This window comes from Neoarius graeffei, chromosome 5 (assembly GCF_027579695.1).
Source record: "Neoarius graeffei isolate fNeoGra1 chromosome 5, fNeoGra1.pri, whole genome shotgun sequence".
In the NCBI taxonomy this organism is placed as follows: Eukaryota; Metazoa; Chordata; class Actinopteri; order Siluriformes; family Ariidae; genus Neoarius; species Neoarius graeffei.
This window is the reverse complement of record NC_083573.1, coordinates 96,598,795-96,624,088: the sequence shown is the minus strand read 5'-3', so window position 1 is coordinate 96,624,088 and position 25,294 is coordinate 96,598,795. Positions and strand designations below refer to the sequence as shown.

General features: G+C 42.2%; 1 protein-coding gene across 3 annotated transcripts in view; it reads right to left on the bottom strand.

The window, feature by feature from the left end:
* Positions 1 to 250: 250 nt before the first annotated feature.
* Positions 251 to 25,294, bottom strand: part of mastl (microtubule associated serine/threonine kinase-like) — a 68,739-nt gene continuing 43,695 nt past the window's right edge. For all 3 annotated transcript variants that reach the window (XM_060922538.1, XM_060922539.1, XM_060922540.1), the window contains 2 exons: positions 8,736 to 8,837; positions 251 to 952 (listed from right to left, as the gene is read on the bottom strand). In XM_060922538.1, coding sequence (XP_060778521.1) covers positions 795 to 952; positions 8,736 to 8,837 — 260 coding nt within the window. In that variant the 3' untranslated portion in view covers positions 251 to 794. The remainder of the gene's footprint in view (positions 953 to 8,735; positions 8,838 to 25,294) is intronic.

Below are 25,294 nucleotides of genomic sequence, written 5' to 3'. Positions count from 1 at the left end.
ATTTACAAAACATGTAGCGTGGATTTGACGCTATTTCAAGAAGCAAAATGCCAGTTTACCAGGATGCTGTTTGAAATCCCTGGGGAGAGACACTGCTCTTTACTTACTCGTTTCAGGGTTCATTATTTGTTGAAGTCAACATTCATAATAAGCGTTCTGGGGGGATACAGAAGTGAGCAGTAGCTCACAGTTAATCTTGTTCTCATTACTCCTCCATCCTGAAGCAAGGAATACAAACAAACACTGATGATTTGATTATGTTAAAAGGGATTTTATTTAAACAGCTATTACATGGTGTAGAAGTTACATCCAACACACTAAAATGTGATCATCTTTTTGCATGGTACATTATCCAAAAACAGATCGCTAAAGATATTTGAAGCCCAGCTCTCTAAAACCATCAGCAAGTTAGAGTATACACATATAGCAGCAGGAACGAATATATTACTCATACAGACGCACAAAACACCTAAATAACATGACCTAATAATGCCAACGTGTATAAAATGTGTAATAACAGATGGACGATCTGATCTGCGTTTGTCTGACTCATGGAGACTCAGCACTGAGTAGTTTAACAAAGTGCTGAGTCTCACTACTTTTCCAGACAAAACGTCTTTGTAGAATCCAAGCCAGATGTTCCGACTTAAGAATGTGTGAACAAAAAGTTAACCTGATAAGGAAAGAAAGGAAGAAAGAATCAGTCGTTACATTCATTGTCAGGAAATTCTCCTTCACCGAGTCCGTCAGCACGAGCTAACGGCTAGAGGAGCAGTAGTGCTTATATATGTGTGTTAGAGACTGAAGCCGGAGAGAACGAGGTGTTGCGCAGTGTTTCTCGCCTCAAAGTAGGACGTGTCCGTCTCATCATGGGGCTCGGGAATGAAAGGCATGGCCTGGTTCTGGAGATTGTCCCACTCCAAACCTGCAAAGAACGCGTGCTCTTTCAGCTCTGGAAGAAAAGGGGGAAAAAAAAAAAAGTGTCATGCAGCATTTATTCTCCTTAATGATCACATTTCTATTGCTGGGTTTCAGTCACGTGACTTTTCTTAGTGGAAAATTTTCCCGGAAGAAGCAAACTAGCTGGTGGTCGAAACGGCAAATAACTAGCGATAACTTATCAGAGTACGCTCGTAATCTAGAAGCCACTGCTGGCTTTAGATATATTCAGAAGATTGCTGTGTGCAATGGAATCGACCCCTACAATCTGGGAAAGAAGGATTTGTCATAGGATCTCGATCCTTCAGTCGAGTTCCCCGACATCTCGAACTATCTGGTGTTGCAGACGTCCTTCTACACCGCAAAACAGATGAAAGCGTGGAAGAGTATGGAGGCTTACAACTTTTTTGTATGTGGCTGGGTAAAGGACCTCGGGATCAAGTCGCTGCCCAATGAATCCTGGATTGTTTTTGCCCGTATAAGTATTTTTATTTTTTTTAAGCTTTTCGTTCGCATCTTTATAACGAAGTGCAAACAGTTTGCTTGATTCTCACTTGTGTTGGCTCTTATCTCTCAGCTAAATCATTCACAAAGATCATCAGAAACCCCTTTAAAGACCTGGATCTTATGCCGCTTTTCCACTACCAACGCGGCTGAGTCGAGCTGAGCGGGGCTGTTGGAGTTGCATTTCGACTACAACCGCGCTGAACCGTGCTGGCTGGAAGTGGGTGGACACAATTGGGTGGAGTTGGCGAAAGTGGGTGGACGTCACGTGATGTTGTTAGGTGGCGCAAACAGTGACATCAGTGAGCTTTTAAGCGGTAGTCTCACGACCCGGATAGTAAACAATAAACATGGAGGACATGGAGTCGTTAGTGTTGCTGGTCTTGGTGCTGTGGCTTGTTGTCACCGACAACGCCAACAGGTACTGGCAAGAGCGTATAGATGAGGCAAGGCGCATAAGGCTTCAGAAATTCTTGTAATTCGTATTTCTTCTTCTTCCGGGTTTACAGATCCCAGCGTGCTCGCGGGGCGTGTGTGGGCATGTGAGGACACTCCTCCTCACCAATCAGTGCACAGGGGAGTGTCTCCTCACGCCCCTAGCCCCACTCGGCTCGGTTTGGCTCGCTTCAGCCCTACTCCAAAACCGTGCGAGTTTTGGGTGCTGAGTAGGGCTGAAGCGAGCTGAGTCGTGCTGCTCTGAGGTAGTCGAAACGCGAGCCGTGTCGAGCTGAAAAAGGGTAGTGGAAAAGGGCCATTAGTTAAACAAGATGGAGAAGTGATCACGGCGCATTGTAACTGTACGGCTGGGGAAGAATTTTGTCACGACCTTCATGCATATGGACTTTGTGAGGAGGAAACAAAGAAACAGCTGGGGACTTTAGCGCTTCGGGACTAAAAAAAAAAAGTACCGTAAAATAACGACACATAGCAAGAAAAGTACTTGGAGAACACTAAGGACAGAGCTGAGAGGGAAATACAAACCTTTCACCAAGTGAAACTCGAGCACGCTTCGACTCGGCTCCCTTCGATTTCACTGAGAGGTTCAAAAGCCACCTTTCTCCACGCCTTTTTGTGAAATCCTGTGTTCGTTCACCCTTTGAGTTCACGGGGAACCCTGAAGAAACTCATCGGTTTCACGGTTTGATTGATTCGAACAACCTAAAACAACGCAAGCGTAAGGCATTTTTCATGCGAGCACTGAACCTTCTCCGTACAAACGCTTTGTCGACTGAGCTCTGGTAGACCACCAGCTAAAGTTCTGAATAACTCATGAGGCGGATGTGACGTCACGTGAAACCCAGCAATAAAACGAATTGTCTTCGATATCGGAAATTAATTAACCTTCTCAATCCACAAGCACCAATAAATAAGGACTCAAAGATATAAAAAAGTGTGCTGTTATAGGAAAATAATCAACAACTGGTCAACATGATGTGATGCGATGAAGCCAAGTCACTGGTACTACTCACGCCATCACCAAGTTGATTATTTTCCCATAACCGCACGTCCTGGAGTGATTTACTCCTCTCAGACCACAGCAAAAAAAACAAGTCTAGCTACATTAAATATTGTGGAACGTCCATGAAGTAAATGTGACTCCTCATGGTTAGAGTTTATCGCTCTCAAAGGTAGAGGGGGGGGGAGTGCACAGTGCAAAACTCTGTCCTGAAGTTCAGTTCCAGCCTTCCCTCAGACTGTTAATGACACTGGAGTCTCCTTCCATAAATGTTATTTCTTATTAAACTTGGATGACGATTACGCCTGTAAGACCTGGACTGGCTACAGCAGCTCAGTCACTTCCACTTGACCCACCTCTATCTGCAAACTCTTTCATATCAAGTGGCAGGATAAACTCCTGGACACGGCGGTCCTAAAATGGGCGGGACTTCCCAGCGTTAACGCTCTTCTGCAGAAAGCCCAAGCCAGATGGAGCGGCCATGTTGTCGGGATACCAGACAGTCGACTGTTCAAACGGTTGTTGTATGGAGAGCTGTGCCGGTTTCCAGTTATTTAGCACAAGATCCAAGAACACAATCTTTATTATGAATATTTACTGATCACGTTTAAAGGCTTTTTTTAATGAAAGTTGCCGAGATTCCGATCGATTGTATTTCCCCACTCCGCCATCCTGAAACCGCCATGTTTGATGTAGCCTGTGTGTGTTCAAACAATTGTATGCAAGTTATTGTGAGGTGAAGTCACTTTGCTTCAACTGTCACCCTCAGCTGAAAGGAAATCGCATGGATTAAAGCAAAAAAAAAAAAAAAGCTCCATGTCGTTGGCCCCTACCACATCAGCGATGCGTCAAATTTTAAACGCCGTGTTGTCCATTATCCCCTCGGCCCCTACTTATAGTACATTTACATAATTTTAACAATGACTAAAGCTAAGGCAAGACTTGACCATTGTCATTACTGGCTATAAATGATGAAACATCAAGTTTTCAGCGCAAAGTGCAAATTTATTTCAACAATACTTTAGTAATGCACAACAGTGGTTAAGAGAAAAGTGCAGCTGAACTTGAACCATGCTTTCAAAACAGTGGAACAGAAAGAACTTGCAAGAAAAGTAAAGTGAAAGTTCACTTTTTCTGCTTCTTCGCAGTGAAGCCAAAGGCATCTAGTTTTTTGCAATTGCTTCCATAGACTTTTTTTTTATGGCAAACTACACAAAAGCACACACCTGCCATTTTCATCTTTTTGCACCATGAACTAAATGGCTTGCCATTATCGCCCATTTCATTTAGCCAAGCCCATCTCCACTTATTCTTTACCGTTTTGTCGATGTCTGACACATCTGTGCCTTCATTTAAAAGAAGCGCATCCATGCTGGCAAAACCGAAAGTAATTTGACGCGCTCTAGCGATGGAAATCGAAGGGCCTATGTCCGGTGGCCTTATACGCAGTTGGGGGGGGAGGCATCCCCCTTCTGAAATAAAAATCTCAAATCATCCCCCTTATAAAACGGCCACCCCCGCATCACATCCCTTGGGCCATTTTACCAATTAATGTGGAAATTAGCCTACTATTATTTTAACAAATATTACTACCATTTCAACATTAGAGGCTTTGCGCAGTGATAGCCTACATGTAGCCGGATAAAAAAGACGCATATTTATTTATTCGGTTGCACCTCTCATTCACACCTATACGGAGGTTTCAGTCACTGAAAACAGCTACTTTTGCAAACTCTGGGCAGAGTGGAGATTTCTGAAAACTCCATCTTCAGACACGCGTGTAAATCGGGAAAACGAAGCAACAGTGGGCGAGAGGGCGCGCGCGAATATAATGGGGTCACAGGTGTGAATCTTTCACCGAATGCCAGTTGTCCCGGTTCTTCATGAAATCGCACGCACAAATTCATTAGGTTAACTTTCAAATAACTGTTCTTGTGCACTTGTGACACTGGAGCCACTTTCCTGAATTTTGAGCTTCGGAGTATATTGGCTTCTTTATCTATTAATCAATGAATTTATTTGTCACATACATTAAATTACTAATGTAAAACATTCGTAGCCTATTTAAGCAATCGCTGTTTTCTCCACTGTTTTCCGACCTTTTGTGCTTAGTGAATGAGACACTTCATTAAACTCCACTGACCGACTTCCAATTCCGGACTTTTTTGAAAATGTAAAATATAGGCCTACGAGATGGTTTTTTGGGACTTAATTCGCGTTGGTCCTTCACTATTAATTTCTGAGACTGACGAGGCACTAAATACTGTGGAATTATTTTCTCCTTACTATGAAGTTTGGCATCTTAAACAAGTGTCGGGAAATCTTGCAGCCTCCAATGTTTAAGCGAACTGCTGAAACCATAATGTTTAAAGATTAAATCGTAGGCTAATCAAACCAAAGAAAAACACAGCCTTTCCAGAACGTTGTCTGCCGAAGCCTACGAAACGCTTAATAGTAAAGGTGTTGCTGCGGCTTCAACTTTTCACCTGATCACCTTTCAATAGGCAAATATCATTATTACTACTACTATTAGTAGTAGACAAGTAACCTAGTTGCCTAGTAGTAGGACAGCCAAATAGTTTCATCGGTGGCCTACGCCGAGCCTCCCCGGGACTAGACAGTAGCGGAGGCTGTATTTATTTATTTATGGCTATCTAGCGCAACAACTTATTCCTTTACATATACTCAAACATAGCACAAGAAAGGGTTCAACAACAGGCAATCACAGCAACTTGGTGAAGTTCTAAATCACATCGGTGTCAGACCTATGGGCCTACGCCCCTTTTTTTCCCTCAGATCTGCATCACTCTCATTATTGACCTTTAGCGCTCCCAGCTGACGGAAATCCGTCGTAGCGACGGAAAACTTTAACCCATGAAATCGGTTTGGATGGTCAGGAACAACCTGGGAACCACCATGGCACAGCCCTGCCATGAACTGGAAGCTGATGGATCACTGTCTACAGTTCAGACCACCATGGACTAAGAGGCTGCTATCCAAGAAATAACCCCCTGCTCCAAAATTGACACCTTCAAGCTTAACTAAAGTTTGAAACTGACCACACGGACAAAGAAAAAGCCTTCAGGAGGAAAGCTGTATGGTCAGATGAGACAAAGATTGAGTTGTTTGGCCACAATGACCACCATGTACAGAGGGACACTGTACCAGCTGGTGGTGGTGGTGGGATCATCATGCTCTGGGGCTGTTTTGCTGCCAGTGGAACTGGTTCATTACACAAAGTGGATGGAATAATGAAGAAGGAGGACTACCTCAGAGTTCTTCAGCATAAACCATCAGAAACTTGAACACGACTTGGGAGTTCCAACAGGACAATGAACCCAAACACACATCAGAGCTGGTTGTGGAGGATGAAGCAGGCTAACATTAAACTTAAAACAAGTCCTGACTTCAACCCTGTTGAAAATATACAGACTGTGCTTATAAGTCGAGTCCATGCCAAGAAAAAAACAAGCCAAGTTTAATTGAACTTTACCAATTCTACCATGAAGAGTCGTGAAATATCCAACCAGAATTCTGCCAGAAGCTTGTTCATGGTCAACAAAAATATGTTTGGTCAAGGTGAATCTTAGAGACATTTTACCCAAATATTAGGTGTGCTGTATGTACAGTTGAACTCAAAATTATTAGCCCCCCTTAAATTTTGGAACATTTTCCCAAATATCCTCCAAATGTTTAAAGCATTGATAAAAATTGATATACACAAACAATCACCAGTACTATTCAGATGTTTGTGGTGCATTTTGGAATATGAAATTAGTTTTAGGCTGTCTTTATATGAAATATGGTAAAAATGAGTTGGTCAAAAATATTAGCCCCCATGTGGATTCTTGCTTTTAAAACACAGTTAATTAACCAATCAGCTTTTAAACAACACCTGTGCAATCAATTGGCTTCCTAGCAACACCTGTAGTCAATTGGCTCCATTCAACAGTTTAAAAGGACTCCAAGGAACAGGGCATTTGAATGAATGAGGAGGATTACTATTTGTCACAATGCCGAAGACTAAAGAAATAAGTCTTGAACTCCGACAAAAGATTGTGGAGGCTCATGACAAGGGCCAAGGCTACACTGCCATTTCGAAGAGGTTTACAGTCTCCAGAACTGCAGTTCGGTGCATCATTGCCAAGTACAAGGAGACAAATTCGGTCAAGAACAAACCTGGTCGTGGACGCAAGTGTAAGATCTCAAGAACTCTGGAAAGAAAAATTGTCAGAGATGTCCGTAAAGAGCCCCGTACATCTGCAAAGGAAATTGTTGCTGACCTGGCCTCTTCTGGAGTTTGTGTGTCAAGGCACACTGTTGTGAGGGCTCTTCATCGGAATGGGCTTCGGGGCTATCGTCCCAGAAGAACCCCCTTACTAAAACATCGTCACATCAAAGCCCGACTAAAGTTTGCCCGTGAGTACTTGAAGAAGAAAGATGAGTTTTGGAAGTCTGTGCTTTGGTCAGATGAGACGAAATTGGAGCTGTTTGGGCATATGGACATTGCCTATGTATGGCGAAGAAAGGGAGAGGCCTTCAACCCTGTGAACACAGTTCCCACAGTTAAACATGGTGGTGGCAGCATCATGCTGTGGGGCTGTTTTGCAGCCTCAGGTACAGGCAGTCTGGTTCGGGTGCATGGCACCATGAAAAAGGAAGATTACCTAAAAATACTGAAGGAAAACATGCAGAAGTCTGCTCTCACTTTGCGCTTAGGTCGTCGTTGGGTCTTCCAGCAAGATAACGACCCAAAGCATACATCTAAAATAGTCCAGCAATACTTCAAGGATACCAAGACCAACGTCATACAGTGGCCTGCACAGAGCCCAGATCTCAATCCAATAGAAAACCTGTGGCAAGTGCTGAAAAAGAACGTCCATGCACGAAAACCATCCAATTTGGGCCAGTTGGAACAGTTTGCAATGGAGGAATGGGCCAAAATTCCTCAGGAGACCTGTGCCAACCTAGTGAAAAACTATTCCAAGAGGTTGTTGTCAGTTGTGGGTCAAAAAGGGTACACAATTGACTACTAATGGTCAGGGGGCTAATAATTTTGAACATCTCACTTTTGCTGTTTTTGGTTGAAACTCAGTGTGATGATAAGATATCGTAATGAAACTTGTTGGACAATGTCTTCATAGTGCATTTATTTCAAGAATAAAAACATTTGTTGTCAATGGTCATTTTCATGGAGAAATCAAGAATTATGTTCAATTCCACAAGGGGGGCTAATAATTTTGAGTTCAACTGTATATTTTAAACCCTGTATGTATAATTTCAGAAAACCCAAAGAAAATTAAAACTTGTGCACCAAATTCTAGTGTTGGTTTTTTATTAAAGCTGTATGCTGTACAATCATTCTGCCACAGAAAAAGAACAGTTCAAAGAAATGACTGAAAGCCCAAATATTGCCATGACATTCATATCACTGTCACTGTATGTAAACTTCTGACCACAACTGTATGCTATATTTATAATATGTAGTGAAAATTCATTATGTCTGATAATTATAACTATTCTTTTAAGTTTGTTTCTTAAGACACGTATTTTTAAGTGTTACCTCGCTTGTTGACCAACAAGCGAGGTAACGTACTTAAAAATACGTGTCTTAAGAAACGAACTTAAAAGAATGTATGCTATATTTACTGTATGGACATGGGATCAGAAAACAATTTTATTTATAAGCGGTAGCCACATGAAAACGTCCTCAGGCCTCTAAGAAAAATCAAACTAGACGAAGCATGAAACTGCAGCGCACACGGCAAATCGATCCTCAACCCTGACTGGAGGAGGTAATGTGGCATGGTTTCATGGTACTCTGTGGACTCCTCACCTTTAAGCCCAGCCCGTTTGGTGACGTCTGTGCTGAGAAGAATCTCAATGGCACCTCGAGCGCTGGGGGATAACTCCTCTTCTGCATCAGGCCATGGGATATCTGGGATTAGAGCGCATGATCAGAATTCAACAATCACATCAATTTATGGATGAACGCTTCAGATCCCGAGGTTCAACTTTCTATCGCGTTACACTGAAACACTCAAGCTGAACTTCCACTTTCCCCATCCATGGCATCATGGATCCGTGTTTTATAGTCTTATCACACATTTATGGTCATGCTGATCTATCTTTCCTCCCCACCAGAAAATATCATCTCATCTCGTAATACTTTTGACCAAAGTCTGAAGATTATTGAGAACTTTATTTAATTATAAGTTTTTTTTTTTGTTAAAACACGACAATTTCCTGACCGTAGAGGATGTATATTTTGTGTGTCAAGTCATCATCCATGCTTTTATTTCACATCAGAAGGGTCTTTTCCCTGATCCTCCAAATCCAAAGCTTTGGAGTTCATTCCTCACACTGAAAATTATTTGCCTTGCGAGCACAACGCAAAGAAATACAATCTACCATCTACAACCCCAAATCAGAAAAAGCTGGGACGGTATAGAAAACGCAAATAAAAAACAAAACAGTGATTTCTAAATTGACTTTGACTTGTATTTCATTGCAGACAGAATGAACCCAAGATATTCCTTTTTTTTCCTGCTCGACTTCATTTCATTTGTTAATATACATCCATTTCTCCGTTTCAATCCTGCAACACATTCCAAAAAAGTTGGGATGGGGCAATTTACAGGGATGAGAATGAAAAATATTTAAAAAGTCTGAAAAAACCAGGGCGGGGCCCAGGGGTTCCAGGGGCTAATGATTTTTGGCCATTTTATTTATTTATTTATTTTCTTTATTATTAGACAGGGAGATTATTATTAGACAGGGAGATTATTATTAGACACGGAGATTATTATTAGACAGGGAGATTATTATTAGACACGGAGATTATTATTAGACAGGGAGATTATTATTAGACACGGAGATTATTATTAGACAAGGATATTATTAGACAGGGAGCTTATTATTAGACAGGGAGCTTATTAGACAGGGAGAGTTTTATTAGACAGGGAGATTATTAGACAGGGAGATTATTATTAGACACGGAGATTATTATTAGACACGGAGATTATTATTAGACAGGGAGATTATTAGACAGGGAGATTATTATTAGACAAGGATATTATTAGACAGGGAGATTATTATTAGACAGGGAGATTATTATTAGACAGGGAGATTATTATTAGACAGGGAGATTATTATTAGACAGGGAGATTATTATTAGACGGAGATTATTATTAGACACGGAGATTATTATTAGACAGGGAGATTATTATTAGACACGGAGATTATTATTAGACAGGGAGATTATTATTAGACACGGAGATTATTATTAGACACGGAGATTATTATTAGACACGGAGATTATTATTAGACAAGGATATTATTAGACAGGGAGCTTATTATTAGACAGGGAGATTATTAGACAGGGAGAGTTTTATTAGACAGGGAGATTATTAGACAGGGAGAGTTTTATTAGACAGGGAGATTATTAGACAGGGAGATTATTATTAGACACGGAGATTATTATTAGACACGGAGATTATTATTAGACACGGAGATTATTATTAGACAGGGATATTATTAGACAGGGAGATTATTATTAGACAAGGATATTATTAGACAGGGAGATTATTATTAGACAGGGAGATTATTATTAGACACGGAGATTATTATTAGACACGGAGATTATTATTAGACACGGAGATTATTATTAGACAAGGATATTATTAGACAGGGAGCTTATTATTAGACAGGGAGATTATTAGACAGGGAGAGTTTTATTAGACAGGGAGATTATTAGACAGGGAGATTATTATTAGACACGGAGATTATTATTAGACAGGGATATTATTAGACAGGGAGATTATTATTAGACAAGGATATTATTAGACAGGGAGATTATTATTAGACAGGGAGATTATTATTAGACAGGGAGATTATTATTAGACGGAGATTATTATTAGACAAGGATATTATTAGACAGGGAGCTTATTATTAGACAGGGAGCTTATTAGACAGGGAGAGTTTTATTAGACAGGGAGATTATTAGACAGGGAGATTATTATTAGACAGGGAGATTATTATTAGACAAGGATATTATTAGACAGGGAGATTATTATTAGACAGGGAGATTATTATTAGACACGGAGATTATTATTAGACAGGGAGATTATTATTAGACAGGGAGATTATTATTAGACAAGGATATTATTAGACAGGGAGATTATTATTAGACAAGGATATTATTAGACAGGGAGATGATTATTAGACAAGGATATTATTAGACAGGGAGATTATTATTAGACAGGGAGATTATTATTAGACAAGGATATTATTAGACAGGGAGATTATTATTAGACAGGGAGATTATTATTAGACAAGGATATTATTAGACAGGGAGATTATTATTAGACAGGGAGATTATTATTAGACACGGAGATTCTTTTGTGTAATCTGAGCTGAAGTGGGTTTTGTGCTTTGGTTTTTTGGGGCGCGCGCGTGCTCTCTCTGCCATGCCGATCCTGTAGGCTGCACTGACTCAGCTGAAAACTTCGGTCCTCGAGAAAAGAGATAAAAGCCCGCCCACACTGAAAGCTGATTGGCTTATTTTGCTGAGTAACCCAATCAGGATGCTCTTTGTCTGGCATGCGCTACATGAACAGGCACACAGTCTCCCTCGCGCGCACACATTCTAAGATGCGTGATGCAGACCTTAATGTTGCGCGCGCACGCTCAAAAACGATCATTTTGGTCTGAAAAAGTCGGAACTCCGCCGATCGGCGGAAAATTCTCATCCCTGAATTTACAGGGATGTGATTTGGGGCTGGTGAAATTATCTGAAAATTTTAGCCGGGGTTCTGGGGTTTTCTGACTTAAAAATTGTACTAAAATGGCAAGCAAACACACAAGAAAAAACTTGTCATGATTAACAAATTCAAGCCAATTTAATGGTCAACATGCAACTCTGAGCCCCTATAGTAAATTCAATGATTCTTAACTGACAAAAAGCCAAAACATGAAACCTAAAAATGTCCTTCTAAATTAAATCATCTGCATTAGAATAAATAGAAAATTGTATAAGGAAAAACAAAATTTATACTTTCAATTACTGTAGAAGTTGAACATACCTAAATGTGCCTTTTCAAACAAACATGATGCAACATAAGAATTCATCCACCGTTATTTATTAAACTCTATTGCTCCTGGTAGTCTCCCGGTTTGCTTCTTATGTGTGGCAACTTCTAATATTTGATTAAGTTACTGCACACTCCGTTTAGACAGGGTAACAGGATTGACACAAAAAAATTAGTCATGCATAGACTACTTACCAAAACTGAAATTTTTAAAGGGGAACAGAGGGCAATATATCGAGTAAATATAACAATAAAACACACATTAACGAACCTTATTCAAGACTTACAAAAGTTTTTTGTTCTAAGGTTGGAAAGTTATAGTGTTTTGAAAGTAGCTCGAGCAAACTATTTCCGCAGTTTGAACAGCCCGCCATGATATTAATTTTATCCAATCAGAATGCACGTTCATTTTCTCTGCGTAACACTCATGACGTATGTATGTGCCCAGTTGTGTCGGCTCATTGAGGTTGGGAATAGCACGTGTGAAATACCTGTTTCTGCCTCTTGCGACGATTTCGCAAGTCCACGGGTGGCGCCTATCTCATTGCAGCAAATAAATTCTGCTGGACTCGTGAGCAACTCCACGTTACATTTTCCGCACGAGCACCACGCCGTGTCACCTGCACGCAGACGCTCTGCCCCACGCTCGCCACGCCCATGGTCAGCATCAGTCTCATCCTCGCCGTCACCCGAGCTTTCTTCTCTTATTTCATCACCGGAGTCGAGAGTACCTCTCCTAGCTATTTTAAGTTCGTTTCTTAAGACAAGGATTTTTTAAGACGTTACCTTGTTGACAGTTTCGGCGAGAATCTTCCGCCTTCTTCAAAACAGTCGCCAGATGTGTCCTGGGGGAGCGACCTGACAGCAGGAGGCGTGAACTACCTGTCAAATTGCGCAGGACATTCACGCCTCCGTAGCATAACATCAGCTGATAAGGCACGTCACCACTCGACATCTGGTGACTGTTTTGAAGAAGGCGGAAGATTCTCACCGAAACTGTCAACAAGGTAACATCTTAAAAAAATCCTTGTCTTAAGAAACGAACTTAAAATAGCTTTAATAGTTAGACATAATGAACTTCCACTACATAGTACCTCTCCTAGGTTCAAACTGGTACCCTTCTAAGCCATAGCCTGCTTGCAGTGTGTCTTGCGGGATCTCTTCATATGATTCGACAGAGCTGTCGCTTTCACTTGATGTGCCCGACGCCATGATTACACGCTTATCTCCTCTATTTCGGAGAGTTCCGCTAGTGCAGTGGGTAGCGCTGACGTCACGGTCTTTTAAAAATGGCGACTCTTGTGCGGTTTAGCGTATAAAGTATTATATTTACAATTACCAAGATATTTCGTTGTTTTCTAGTATATAAATTTGATGGAATACTTAAGAATACGTTACTTTATCACATCAGCAACTGTATATATTATATTATTCGGTACCCCTTTAAGTAAATATTCTCAGATTCAGTTCATTCTGCCATCCATATAAAAAGTGAGAATATGTAGACCCTTGGCAACAAATAATTTCAATAATAGCTTTTGGGAGCATTTATTTTTGTTATGTGATTAATCACGGTAACAGAACTGACACAAACCTCTGGGACAGGTACAAAAATTAACAAAACATCGAAAAAATATCTTCTCTTAATGGCATTTTCAATTTGTGACATCATATGTCCATTGTGGTTTCCACAGTCTTGTCGTTGAACATGAAAAAGTTTCAATTCCACCTTTGTCTAACATTAAGAATCATGTCTGAAAAAAAAGTCTCTTTCAGTGGGACAGCCATTTTTGCTCATTTTCGACCCTAAAATTTGCTACAAAATGCACATTTATGAACCAAAGTAGTCAAATTTTGATGTAAACAAAACACATCCGGACAAAAAAAATACGTTTTCTGTGAAATTGACTCATATGGAGCACTTGCATGTGACGTCACAGCCGATCCAGATTGTGACAGACGCCATCTTGTCAGTCAAACGCCATATTTCCGCCTTCTACTTCTGGTTCTACTTCTGCTTCTACCTTTTCTTCTGGAAAACACTATATACAATTCTACTACAACGGCTGCGGCTACAAGCTCTCCCTACCTGTGCACGTTTATGTTTTTTGTGTGTATTTTTGCGTGTTGTTCGTCTGTACCGGACTTCAATATCCACTACAACCGTATGGACTTACTGGGCATTGGTTTCCAGCAGAAAATGACGGTTTGTAGCGATTTCCATCGCATGCACAACATTCCGGACGGATAGCGAGACCAGCGGGGTCTCCGTGGATTGTTATCGGAAGCAAAGCGAAGGAGGCGGCGTCGGGAGTGGAAGCAAAAGCGAGGCTGCAGGCAGAGCCGGCCTGTTGACTAAGCTCAGAAAACAGCTACTCAAACCTCCACTGCTAAGCCTCTACCTCTCCAACGCCAGATCCATGGTAAACAAGACGGACGATTTGAAATTACAGCTGGAATTACCTTATTCTATTCTATTCTATAATCGGCTGGTCAGTGCTATACTCAATACTTAAGTGACTTACCCGTCCAATGAGGATTGTTATTTTCTTGTTTACAAGATGCCACATCTGAGTCCAGTGTTTCCCCCAGCACTTTCCAGGCAAGGCGGCCGCCCTGGGTAACTCAACCGCCCGCCCTAGCAAGGTTCCAAGAAAAAAAAAATGCGTCCAAAAAAAAAAAAACCCGAAGTGGTAATGCATTTCAGCGCAGGGACTGACAGCTAGACTAAACTGCGGCACCTAGTGGTTGGATATATTACTACGCCATATGTCCTCGAGGCCATATTTACAAACATTTTAATTTTAAATTCAACGGTTCAGCGGGAAAGTCGAGACGTTGCCATTATCGTCGGTGGAATAAGAAGGTAAGTTGTATTTGTAACTGCTCATCTAAACGGTGCATTTGCATTGTTACAGTGAAATTTAATTTTCATGTACTAATATAAGTAAGATAATATAATAATATAATTATATAGCCTAATGCTATATAATGTTCATGTGCTAATATAAGTAGGCCTAATATAAATGTATTAAGGTAGGCAATATAAATTATGGCTGTAGGCTACATTCGTGGGACCCTTCCGTTATTTTTGTTGGTCCACCCAGCGAGATTACTCTCGTTGGGTCCACCGGAGGAAAACGGGGAATGGTCACGCAACTTTTTTTGTGGAAGGAAGGGGCAGCTATTTAGTCTGGATGTTATGAGAGAGGGTCATGCATTTTCCTCCTCAACAAAAGGGGAGGGTAATCATAGGCTAGATGGCAAAGCCATACATTTTTCGCCGTTGCACACCAACATTCCTCTGATGGGCCGTAAATAAATTATAATAGTTAAAAAAAAAACGATCTGTCACAATGATTGCATGATTGACGCTAACTTGTTGCTTCCTTTCTTGCGTGCAGTAAATGGCAGGGAAACAACAAAAAATAAATATCGGGCTTCTTTCAGTATTTCAATAAATACCTATTTTACAGTTCTACACAGCTTTGTTATTATTGTAGTACTACCCCCCCCCCCGGACTATCTGTGCAACGTGTGACGCGTTACGCCCCCCCCCCCCCCGGACCACTATCCGTGCCGCGCGTGATGCCCACCGAAGACTCACCACCTTGACTAAGCAATTTTCTGCGGGAAACACTGGAGTCGCTGACAAATCCTGAATTTCTGTAAAGATAACTGTGCAGAGATTTATAAGCATGCAGTGCTTCACCACTGAACAGCGAGGGAAAGTTAATGAGGTAATTATACACGTCCGGGTATTCCGCTGGCAGTTCAACATCCACTGACACGGTCGTGAAAACTCCGTCCGGTAAGCCATAAGGGTCACTAATCTGTAGATCGTTTATTTTAGACATATATCTAGTTATCTGTTCATTAGAAAAATGAGCCGTGTAGTCCGTCGGTTGAAATTGATCCATTCTGTACACGAGTGCAGCAGTATTCAGCTGTGTTTTTTACCGACAAGATGGTGGCTGTGTACTTTCCGGTCACGTGACTGCAAGATCTCTATTCACTCACTTGAGGATTTTCATATGCAAGAATAAAAATCACTTTTTCACGAAACAACATTCACAAAAAAATGTGTTTGCAATTAATTGGGATCCACTGTTTTTATCATTTCAACTGCGCATCAGACCCTCGGCCAATTGAAAATGTCTTTCATGCACTTTTCTCCCTCATGAGAATTTTGAAAAGTTGGCAAGTATGTATTATTTGCACTAACATTTTAATATTGGGCGGCACGGTGGTGTAGTGGTTAGTGCTGTTGCCTCACAGCAAGAAGGTCTGGGTTCGAGCCCCGTGGCCGGCGAGGGCCTTTCTGTGTGGAGTTTGCATGTTCTCCCCGTGGGTTTCCTCCGGGTGCTCCGGTTTCCCCCACAGTCCAAAGACATGCAGGTTAGGTTAACTGGTGACTCTAAATTGAGCGTAGGTGTGAATGTGAGTGTGAATGGTTGTCTGTGTCTATGTGTCAGCCCTGTGATGACCTGGCGACTTGTCCAGGGTGTACCCCGCCTTTCGCCCGTAGTCAGCTGGGATAGGCTCCAGCTTGCCTGCGACCCTGTAGAACAGGATAAAGCGGCTAGAGATGAGATGAGATTTTAATATTGAATAAACAAATCAAAATTGTGTATAATTACCTTACATCCACGCTGTGGGAAAAGTTTTGAGCGAAAATTAAAACTAACTTCGAGTGAAAAAGGTGAAATAATCTGTGATGAAGTTGGCAGAGACTCTGAGGTAAAGTGAGAGGAGGCGGGAGGGGTCAAGCATCACTGCCGCCTCACAGACTCACTTTCAAATCAAATCAAGTTTATTTGTATAGCGCTTTTAACAATAAACATTGTCGTAAAGCAGCTTTACAGAATTTGAACGACTTAAAACATGAGCTAATTTTATCCCTAATCTATCCCCAATGAGCAAGCCTGTGGCGACAGTGGCAAGGAAAAACTCCCTCAGACGACATGAGGAAGAAACCTCGAGAGGAACCAGACTCAAAAGGGAACCTATCCTCATTTGGGCTTTCCCGGGTTAAACTCCCACCACTCCCCCTCTCTCTAGCTTTTGTTTTGTTTTCACTGAGTAGCCATTTTGATTTGTAAACTAGAGCCGTGATTTAGGCCGAATCCCATTTCACCCCTTGGACCAACCCCTTGGCCCTTCCCCTCCATTTTGCGCGTTCACGTGAAGGGGTAGGGGTATCCCAATCCCAGTTAACGCGGAGGGGTAGGGGAAGGGGGAGGGCTTCTGTACCCCTCCAAACGGAGATTTTCCTGGAGCTGACTCCGAACGAAGGGGTTTGAGTGATTTCCCACAATGCCATGCGGATTTCAGCGAGATTTCATGCGGATTTCAGAAAGATGGCGGTTCCCGCGGCGAAAGATTGTCATAAATGTATTTTCTCCATTATTTACGTGTTTTAAGTTGTTATCCAGAGGAAACACGCCGCTTGATTCGCTTTCGAGCTGAGAATGAGCAGCGATTTCTGAAATCCAAGCTGCTGCTAAAAAGCTTTGGGAGTGAGTATTGTTTTCGGTTGCTTTACTGCGTACGTTTTGTTCTGTTATTCTCGCTTTTATTGTTTACATGAGTGTTCTGACACCTCATTCTGTCGGATGTGGTGCACGAAGCGCCAAAGATATCCCATTCAGTGGTGTTAGTTAACAAATCACACCCTGCCAGCAGAGATTTCTGGTTCTGCCTCTGACTGTAGCGGCTGGTCGCAGCCAATGACGCATTTGGTCGCGTTTTGCTAACGTAAACGCTGACGGAGGTACGCGATGACGTATGCGATCGTTGAAGAGCTATCCCAATACGTAGGGGTTGAATTTCAAGCCCTATCCCTTGTAGCTCAGTTTCAAGGGGAAGGGCCAAGGGGAAGGCGGAGGGGAAGGCGGAGGGGTAGGGGTAGAAATTAGAATTGGGATTGGGCCTTAAACTGCTGTTTCTTCGGACGTAACTAAAACAAACTGAAATAAAAACCGCCCCTTCTTTTCTCCTCAGAAGGTTTAGCCTCTGATGCTAACGTTTTCACCACAGCTTTCATAGCGTGCGCATGCGCATCCAGGAAGCGACAGATGAAGCGAGGCCCCGTTGCCACGGCAACCTTCATCACCCCGTGAAAACATACCCAACTGTTGCACGTGCAGTGACACCATCACCACTCGCAGGTTTATTATGGGGAAAGAAATGAACTGGGTTGTTTTTTTTCTTCTTCCCCATGTTTATTTACTTTAAAAACACACACACACCAAACTGATGATCAGGGCATCTTTACGCTCGATCACGGAGGCTGCCATCTTTCAACTCTTTGTTTGAAGCGAGCTTACGTACAGCTATCTAACAAGCGCGTTCATTGGTTGTTACAGAGTGATGGGCCAATCACATACCTCGTTTCATCTCAATGACGGAATTACTGAAAGTCGGAACGAATAGGATATGAATGCGGATTTTTGAGCAAAAAAAAAAAAAATCGGAAAAAAATTTTTTTTTTCAAATTTTGAGGTGAAAAAAAGCGGAATTCCTCGAATTCGCGGAAAAATCACATCCCTGAATTTAGGACGAGTAATGAGGTAAAACGATTAAAAGATGATGCGATTTGAAACATGTGATGTCAGCAGGTGACTATTGATTTGGTACGTCATCAGTATCCAGGAAAGGCCTCGTCTTTGAGGAGCAAAGATGGGCTGATGATCTCCAGTTTGTCATCAAATGTCTGAGAAAATTACTGAAATGTTTAAAAACAAAATGTTCCTCAAAGAAATATAGGAAGGGATTTGGATATTTGCATCGATGTATTTTGTTGCGATATATCTTACACCGGTGTAAATTTTGTGGAGCGTTCACACGTCACAACCCTGCTTACTAGAGAGAAGCGTGTTAGCACCGGTGCAGCCCCACTTGCGGTCACACGGCAGTTTTTACGACCGTGCAATAGTCGCAAAAACTTTATTACTATCATTTCCTTTGATAGTAATAAAAGTTTTGATATTATTTCCTTTTATTACTATCATTTCCTATCATTATTACTATCATTTCCGATAGTAATAATGCGGAAATGAAATATGCGCACGCGTGAAAATGTACTTCCTTTTCCCGGTTGTCATGGCATCACCAAGCGCCGGGAAAACAATGTGGATGAAGACACCAGTGTTGCCAGATACTGCTGACGTTTTCCAGCCCAAAATATGTTAAAATCCGCCAAAATGCACTTAAAACCGCCCAATCTGGCAACACTGGAAAACACGCTTGTTCTGTTGTTGTTGTTGATATTCGCCATTTTGGAAGCGCAAAATACCAGGATGCAAATTATGCAATGCCCGTATGTAATCAACTCTCCTCACCCGTAGCGAGTCTACCCCTGTAGCGTTCAGACGTCCCATTTTATATCGGTGCTGCCCCGCAAACTAGCATTTACTCCGGAGTAAATTTCTTTAACCACCTCCCGAGCAGGGTTAGATTTGCACCGGTTTAAGCAGCTTTCAGGGGCGACACCGGAGTAAAAGTTGCCGTGTGAACACCCCTATTAAATTCAAAGAATCTGGAGGAATTACAGTGCGTAAAGGGCAAGGGCTCAAGCCTAATCTGAACCCCCGTGATCTCCGATCCCTCAGACGGCAATGCATCAAGAACCATCATCCGTCTATAGCTGATAGAACCACATGGGCTCGGGATTACTTTGGCAAACTTTATCAAGCTACAATATGGAGTTACATCCACAAACGCCAGTTAAAACTTTACTGTACAAAAAGGAAGTCTTACGCTAAGGTCTGACATAGCTGGTTGAGCCGTGAGAACTGTGGCTGGGGATACGGTGGCCTTTTCAGCAGATTTTGGAGGCAATCTGTCGCATAAATTTGGGCAGAGTAAACATGCAAATGAAGCCACGGTCACCACAACAGAAGACGACGCTGGTAAAACCAATGGCAGCAGCGACGGATAGCGACATATGGCCTTACGGCAACGATGGCAGTGTGTACAGTGTTCACAGCTGCAGTCTGACAAAAAAAAAAAAAAGCCACACCTCTTAGGCAAACTTTTCACTTTGTGCAGAATGTTGTTCTATTAACATTTTGTGCTCGAAGGTTGTGACGCAATGCTACAGTAACCCCTGGTAGTCCACATACAGTTAGGTCCATATATATTTGGACACTGACACAAATTTTGTTTTTTTACCTGTTTACTGAAACATATTCAAGTTATAGTTATATAATGGACATGGACATAAAGTCCAGACTTTCAGCTTTCATTTGAGGGTATCCACATTAAAATTGGATGAAGGGTTTAGGAGTTTCAGCTCCTTAACATGTGCCACCCTGTTTTTAAAGGGACCAAAAGTAATTGGACAATTGACTCAAAGGCTATTTCATGGGCTGGTACGGGCAATTCCTTCGTTATGTCATTCTCAATTAAGCAGATAAAAGGCCTGGAGTTGATCTGAGGTGTGGTGCTTGCATTTGGAAGATTTTGCTGTGAAGAAAACATGCGGTCAAAGGAGCTCTCCATGCAGGTGAAACAAGCCATCCTTAAGCTGCGAAAACAGAAAAAACCCATCCGAGAAATTGCTACAATATTAGGAGTGGCAAAATCTAGTTTGGTACATCCTGAGAAAGAAAGAAAGCACCGGTGAACTCATCAATGCAAAAAGACCTGGACGTCCACAGAAAACAACAGTGGTGGATGATCGCAGAATAATTTCCATGGTGAAGAGAAACCCCTTCACAACAGCCAACCAAGTGAACAACACTCTCCAGGAGGTAGGCATATCAATATCCAAATCCACCATAAAGAGAAGACTGCATGAAAGTAAATACAGAGGGTTCACTGCATGGTGCAAGCCACTCATAAGCCTCAAGAATAAAAAGGCTAGATTGGACTTTGCTAAAAAACATCTAAAAAAGCCAGCACAGTTCTGGAAGAACATTCTTTGGACAGATGAAACCAAGATCAACCTCTACCAGAATGATGGAAAGAAAAAAGTATGGCGAAGGCGTGGTACAGCTCATGATCCAAAGCATACCACATCATCTGTAAAACACGGCGGAGGCAGTGTGATGGCTTGGGCATGCATGGCTGCCAGTGGCACTGGGTCACTAGTGTTTACTGATGATGTGACACAGGACAGAAGCAGCCGGATGAATTCTGAGGTATTCAGAGACATACTGTGGGCTCAAATCCAGCCAAACTGATTGGTCGGCGTTTCATAATACAGATGGACAATGACCCAAAACATAAAGCCAAAGCAACCCAGGAGTTTATTAAAGCAAAGAAGTGGAATATTCTTGAATGGCCAAGTCAGTCACCTGATCTCAACCCAATTGAGCATGCATTTCACTTGTTAAAGACTAAACTTCAGACAGAAAGGCCCACAAACAAACAGCAACTGAAAACCGCTGCAGTAAAGGCCTGGCAGAGCATTAAAAAGGAGGAAACAGCGTCTGATGTCGTCCATGAGTTCAAGACTTCAGGCAGTCATTGCCAACAAAGGGTTTTCAACCAAGTATTAGAAATGAACATTTTATTTATAATTATTTAATTTGTCCAATTACTTTTGAGCCCCTGAAGTGAAGGGATTGTGTTTAAAAAAATGCTTTAGTTCCTCACATTTTTATGCAATCATTTTGTTCAACCCACTGAATTAAAGCTGAAAGTCTGAACTTCAACTGTTTTGTTCACAATTCATTGTGGTAATGTACAGAACCAAAATTAGAAAAATGTTGTCTGTCCAAATATTTATGGGCCTAACTGTACACCTCAAGCATACTCAAGGATGCCTTCACGGTTGCGATGGAGAAGTTTATCTGGCGCTTGACCCACGACAATTTAACATGATCAAACTTTCCGGGGATGGAAGCCACACCCTCCCAGTTGTCAAGGTAACTCCCTGGCTCTCATGTATTTTGACGGAAGGACCCGGAAGGTGTGCCGGTTGGCCTCAGAAGGCCCAAAATCGTCTATTGGCATCTACTATGAAGCGATTGCGGCTATGTGAGACCAAGGCATTATGTTAACCGTGTCTGGAAGCGCCGTCGACTTCTCTGGGCTCGGAGGTATCTGGGATGGACCATCGCTCAGTGGAAACGTGTATTGTGGTCTGATGAGAATCAGTATTCCAGGTTTGGTTTTTTTTTTGGAAGAAATGGATGCTGTTAGGGCTGCACAATATATCGAAAAAGTATCGATATCGCAATATCATAGTTTGCGATACACATACCGCAAAAATTACTTAAATTTCGATAAAAGGCACATTTTTCTGTGCCGTCCAATCACATTTGAATGTCAACAAGCGCCGCGGGATAACTCCGCCCCCTATTGCAAAACAAGTAAAAGCCTCGTGGTGATGGCGGAAGCAAGTGTGGTGAGACAAACTTGTGTGAGGAGGAACTGGTTTCCAAAAAAAAAAAAAAAATGCACGTCTGCTATTTGGAAGTGCTTTGGATTCAGGAGGGGTGATGTACTGCAAACTCAGGTACTTTGCAAGACATGTACCTGTAAAACAGTGGTGGGGCGGCTCACTGGGACAAACACTGCTGTACAGAAGCATAAAAACATAAAACCGCGCTCTCTCTCACACACACACTACCGCTCACTCTCTCTCTCACACACACACACACACACACACACACACACACTACCACTCTCACTCTCTCACACACACACACACACACACACACACACACACACACACGCTACCGCTCTCTCTCTCTCTCTCTCACACACACACACACACACACACACACACACACACACACACACCACTGCTCTCTCACCCGCATGTGTTATTAACAGATTGTGTTTGAGTTTATGGTGAATCTGTGTCGCTCACCTTCATCTCCCGGGAGCCGCTGAAATTGCCATTTTGAATGCTTTATGTTAACGTAATGTAGTTTTCAGTTTTTTGTTTACTTCAACTTAAGACATTTTCTGCTGCGCTCACAAAAATTAAGAGATTTAAAGATGATTGATGGACACCATTGCAGGTGTAGCCATGTTTTTCCAATAAAAAATAATGTTGGAATGGAAGCGATGCATTGGGTGTTTTTTTTAAATGCTAGATACAGGGCAGAACGGCGAGTAGAGGTAAGAAAAACATATATTTAATTATCGTGATACATATCGATATCGAGATATTTAGTCATGTTATCGAATATCGCACATTTTTCTGATATCGTGCAGCCCTAGATGCTGTGTGCTCCATACCAAAGACAAAAAGGACCATCCAGAGTGTTACTAGGAACAAGTCCAAAAGTCAGGATGTGTCATGTTATGGGGTTGTGTCAGTGCCCTTGACAAATGTTATTTACACTTCTGTGATGGGGCATTAATGCAGAAAAATACACGGAGATTTTGGAGCAACATATGCTGCCTTCAAGACGATATCTTTTCCAGGGAGATTTCAACAAGACAATGCAAAACCACATTCTGCACACATTACAAAGGCAGGGCTGTGGAAGAAGAGGGTGTGTCCCCTCTGTCCCCAATAGAGAATGTGTGGAGAATTTTGAAAAGAAAACTAGAACCATGACAACCCCGTACTTTTGCACACCTTAAGACCTGTTTGGATGAAGAATGGACCAAAATAAGACCTGAAACACTTCGTCACTTGGTGTCTTCAGTCCCTAAACATCTTTTAAGTGTTGTGAGAAAGAATGGAGACATTATAAACTGGTAAATGCTTTACTGTCCCAACTTTTTTTGAAATGTGTTGCAAGAATCAAAACTGAAATGTCTTTATTTTGAAAAAAAAAAAATCCATGAGGTAAAAGATCGAATAACGTGCTGCTGTATTGTTTTGGTCCCTCAAGAGAACAACGACTACAGACCAGCAGCCTTGACTTCTATTGTAGTTAAGTGTCTAGAGAAGTTGATGGTGGAGAAGCTGAAATCAAACCTACAAGGTCAATTATGGCCCTTTTCCACTACCCTTTTTCAGCTCACTTCAGCCCAACACGGCTCGCGTTTCGACTACCTCAGAGCGGCGCGACTGGGCTCACTTCAGCCCTACTCAGCACCCAAAACTCGCACGGTTTTGGAGTGGGGCTGAAGCGAGCCAAACCGAGCCGAGTGGGGCTAGGGGTGTGAGGAGACACTCCCCTGTGCACTGATTGGTGAGGAGTGTCCTCACATGCCCACACACGCCCCGCGAGCACGCTGGGATCTGTAAACACCGTAAACCCAGAAGAATAATAATTACGAATTACGAGAATTTCTGAAGCCTTATGCGCCTCGCCTCATCTATACGCTCTTGCCAGTATCTGTTGGCGTTGTCGGTGACAACAAGCCACAGCACCAAGACCAGCAACACTAACGACTCCATGTCCTCCATGTTTATTGTTTACTATCCGGGTCGTGAGACTACCGCTTAAAAGGTCACTGAGGTCACCGTTTGCGCCGCCTAACGACATCACGTGACGTCCACCCACTTTCGCTAACTCCACCCAATGTGTCCACCCACTTCCAGCCAGCACAGTTCAGCGCGGTTGGAGTCGAAATGCAACTCCAACAGCCCCGCTCAGCCCGACTCAGCCGCATTGGTAGTGGAAAAACAGCATTAGATCCATATCAGTTTGCCTATAGACCCATCCCACGTGACGTCACGACAAATGCGGCTGCCATTTTGGACATGAACTACCAGTAGTCTACCACAGCCAACAACGAGGAACGACGGCGAAGCATCGAAAGGAATATAGCCATCAAAGAAAGTTTTTACTTTCAGCAAGACTGCCATCATGCCATTATATTGTTGTGCACCTGGATGTAGTAACCATCAACACACAAGGCAAGATTTATCATTTTATCGGATCCCGACAGGTGCTGACCGACGGAGAAGATGGATGGTCTCTAAAATATTGGCAAAATGATGTTTATTGACATAGCAATCGTGTGTAACGGGAAGCATTTGTATATCCGAAGTGTTGTGTTTACATCAAAGATAAAATAAACCGATATGACAACGACTGCTGCTGCCAGGTTGGGGGGACAAACTAGTAGAAAGGAAGTGTGCCAACAGACTTCCTTTGTGGTCGATTATGCTTTAAGGTAAGATGCATTTAATTATTCGTCTGCTGTGGGTTTGGAATCGGTAGCCTGACCGATTCGTTCATGTTTGTGGTGCCATTTGTTTGTTGACGCGTGTTGAAATGGAAGATTGGTTGTTGACATGATTTCCAGTGATGCTTTGGTGCTGCTGTGGATCAGATGTGTTGAGTAGCCTGACTGTTTTTTTGTTCTTGCGTGTGGTATCATTGTTGACGCGAGGTTGTTTTTTGAACATGCCAATGCGGACACGATTTCCCCTGATGAGTTA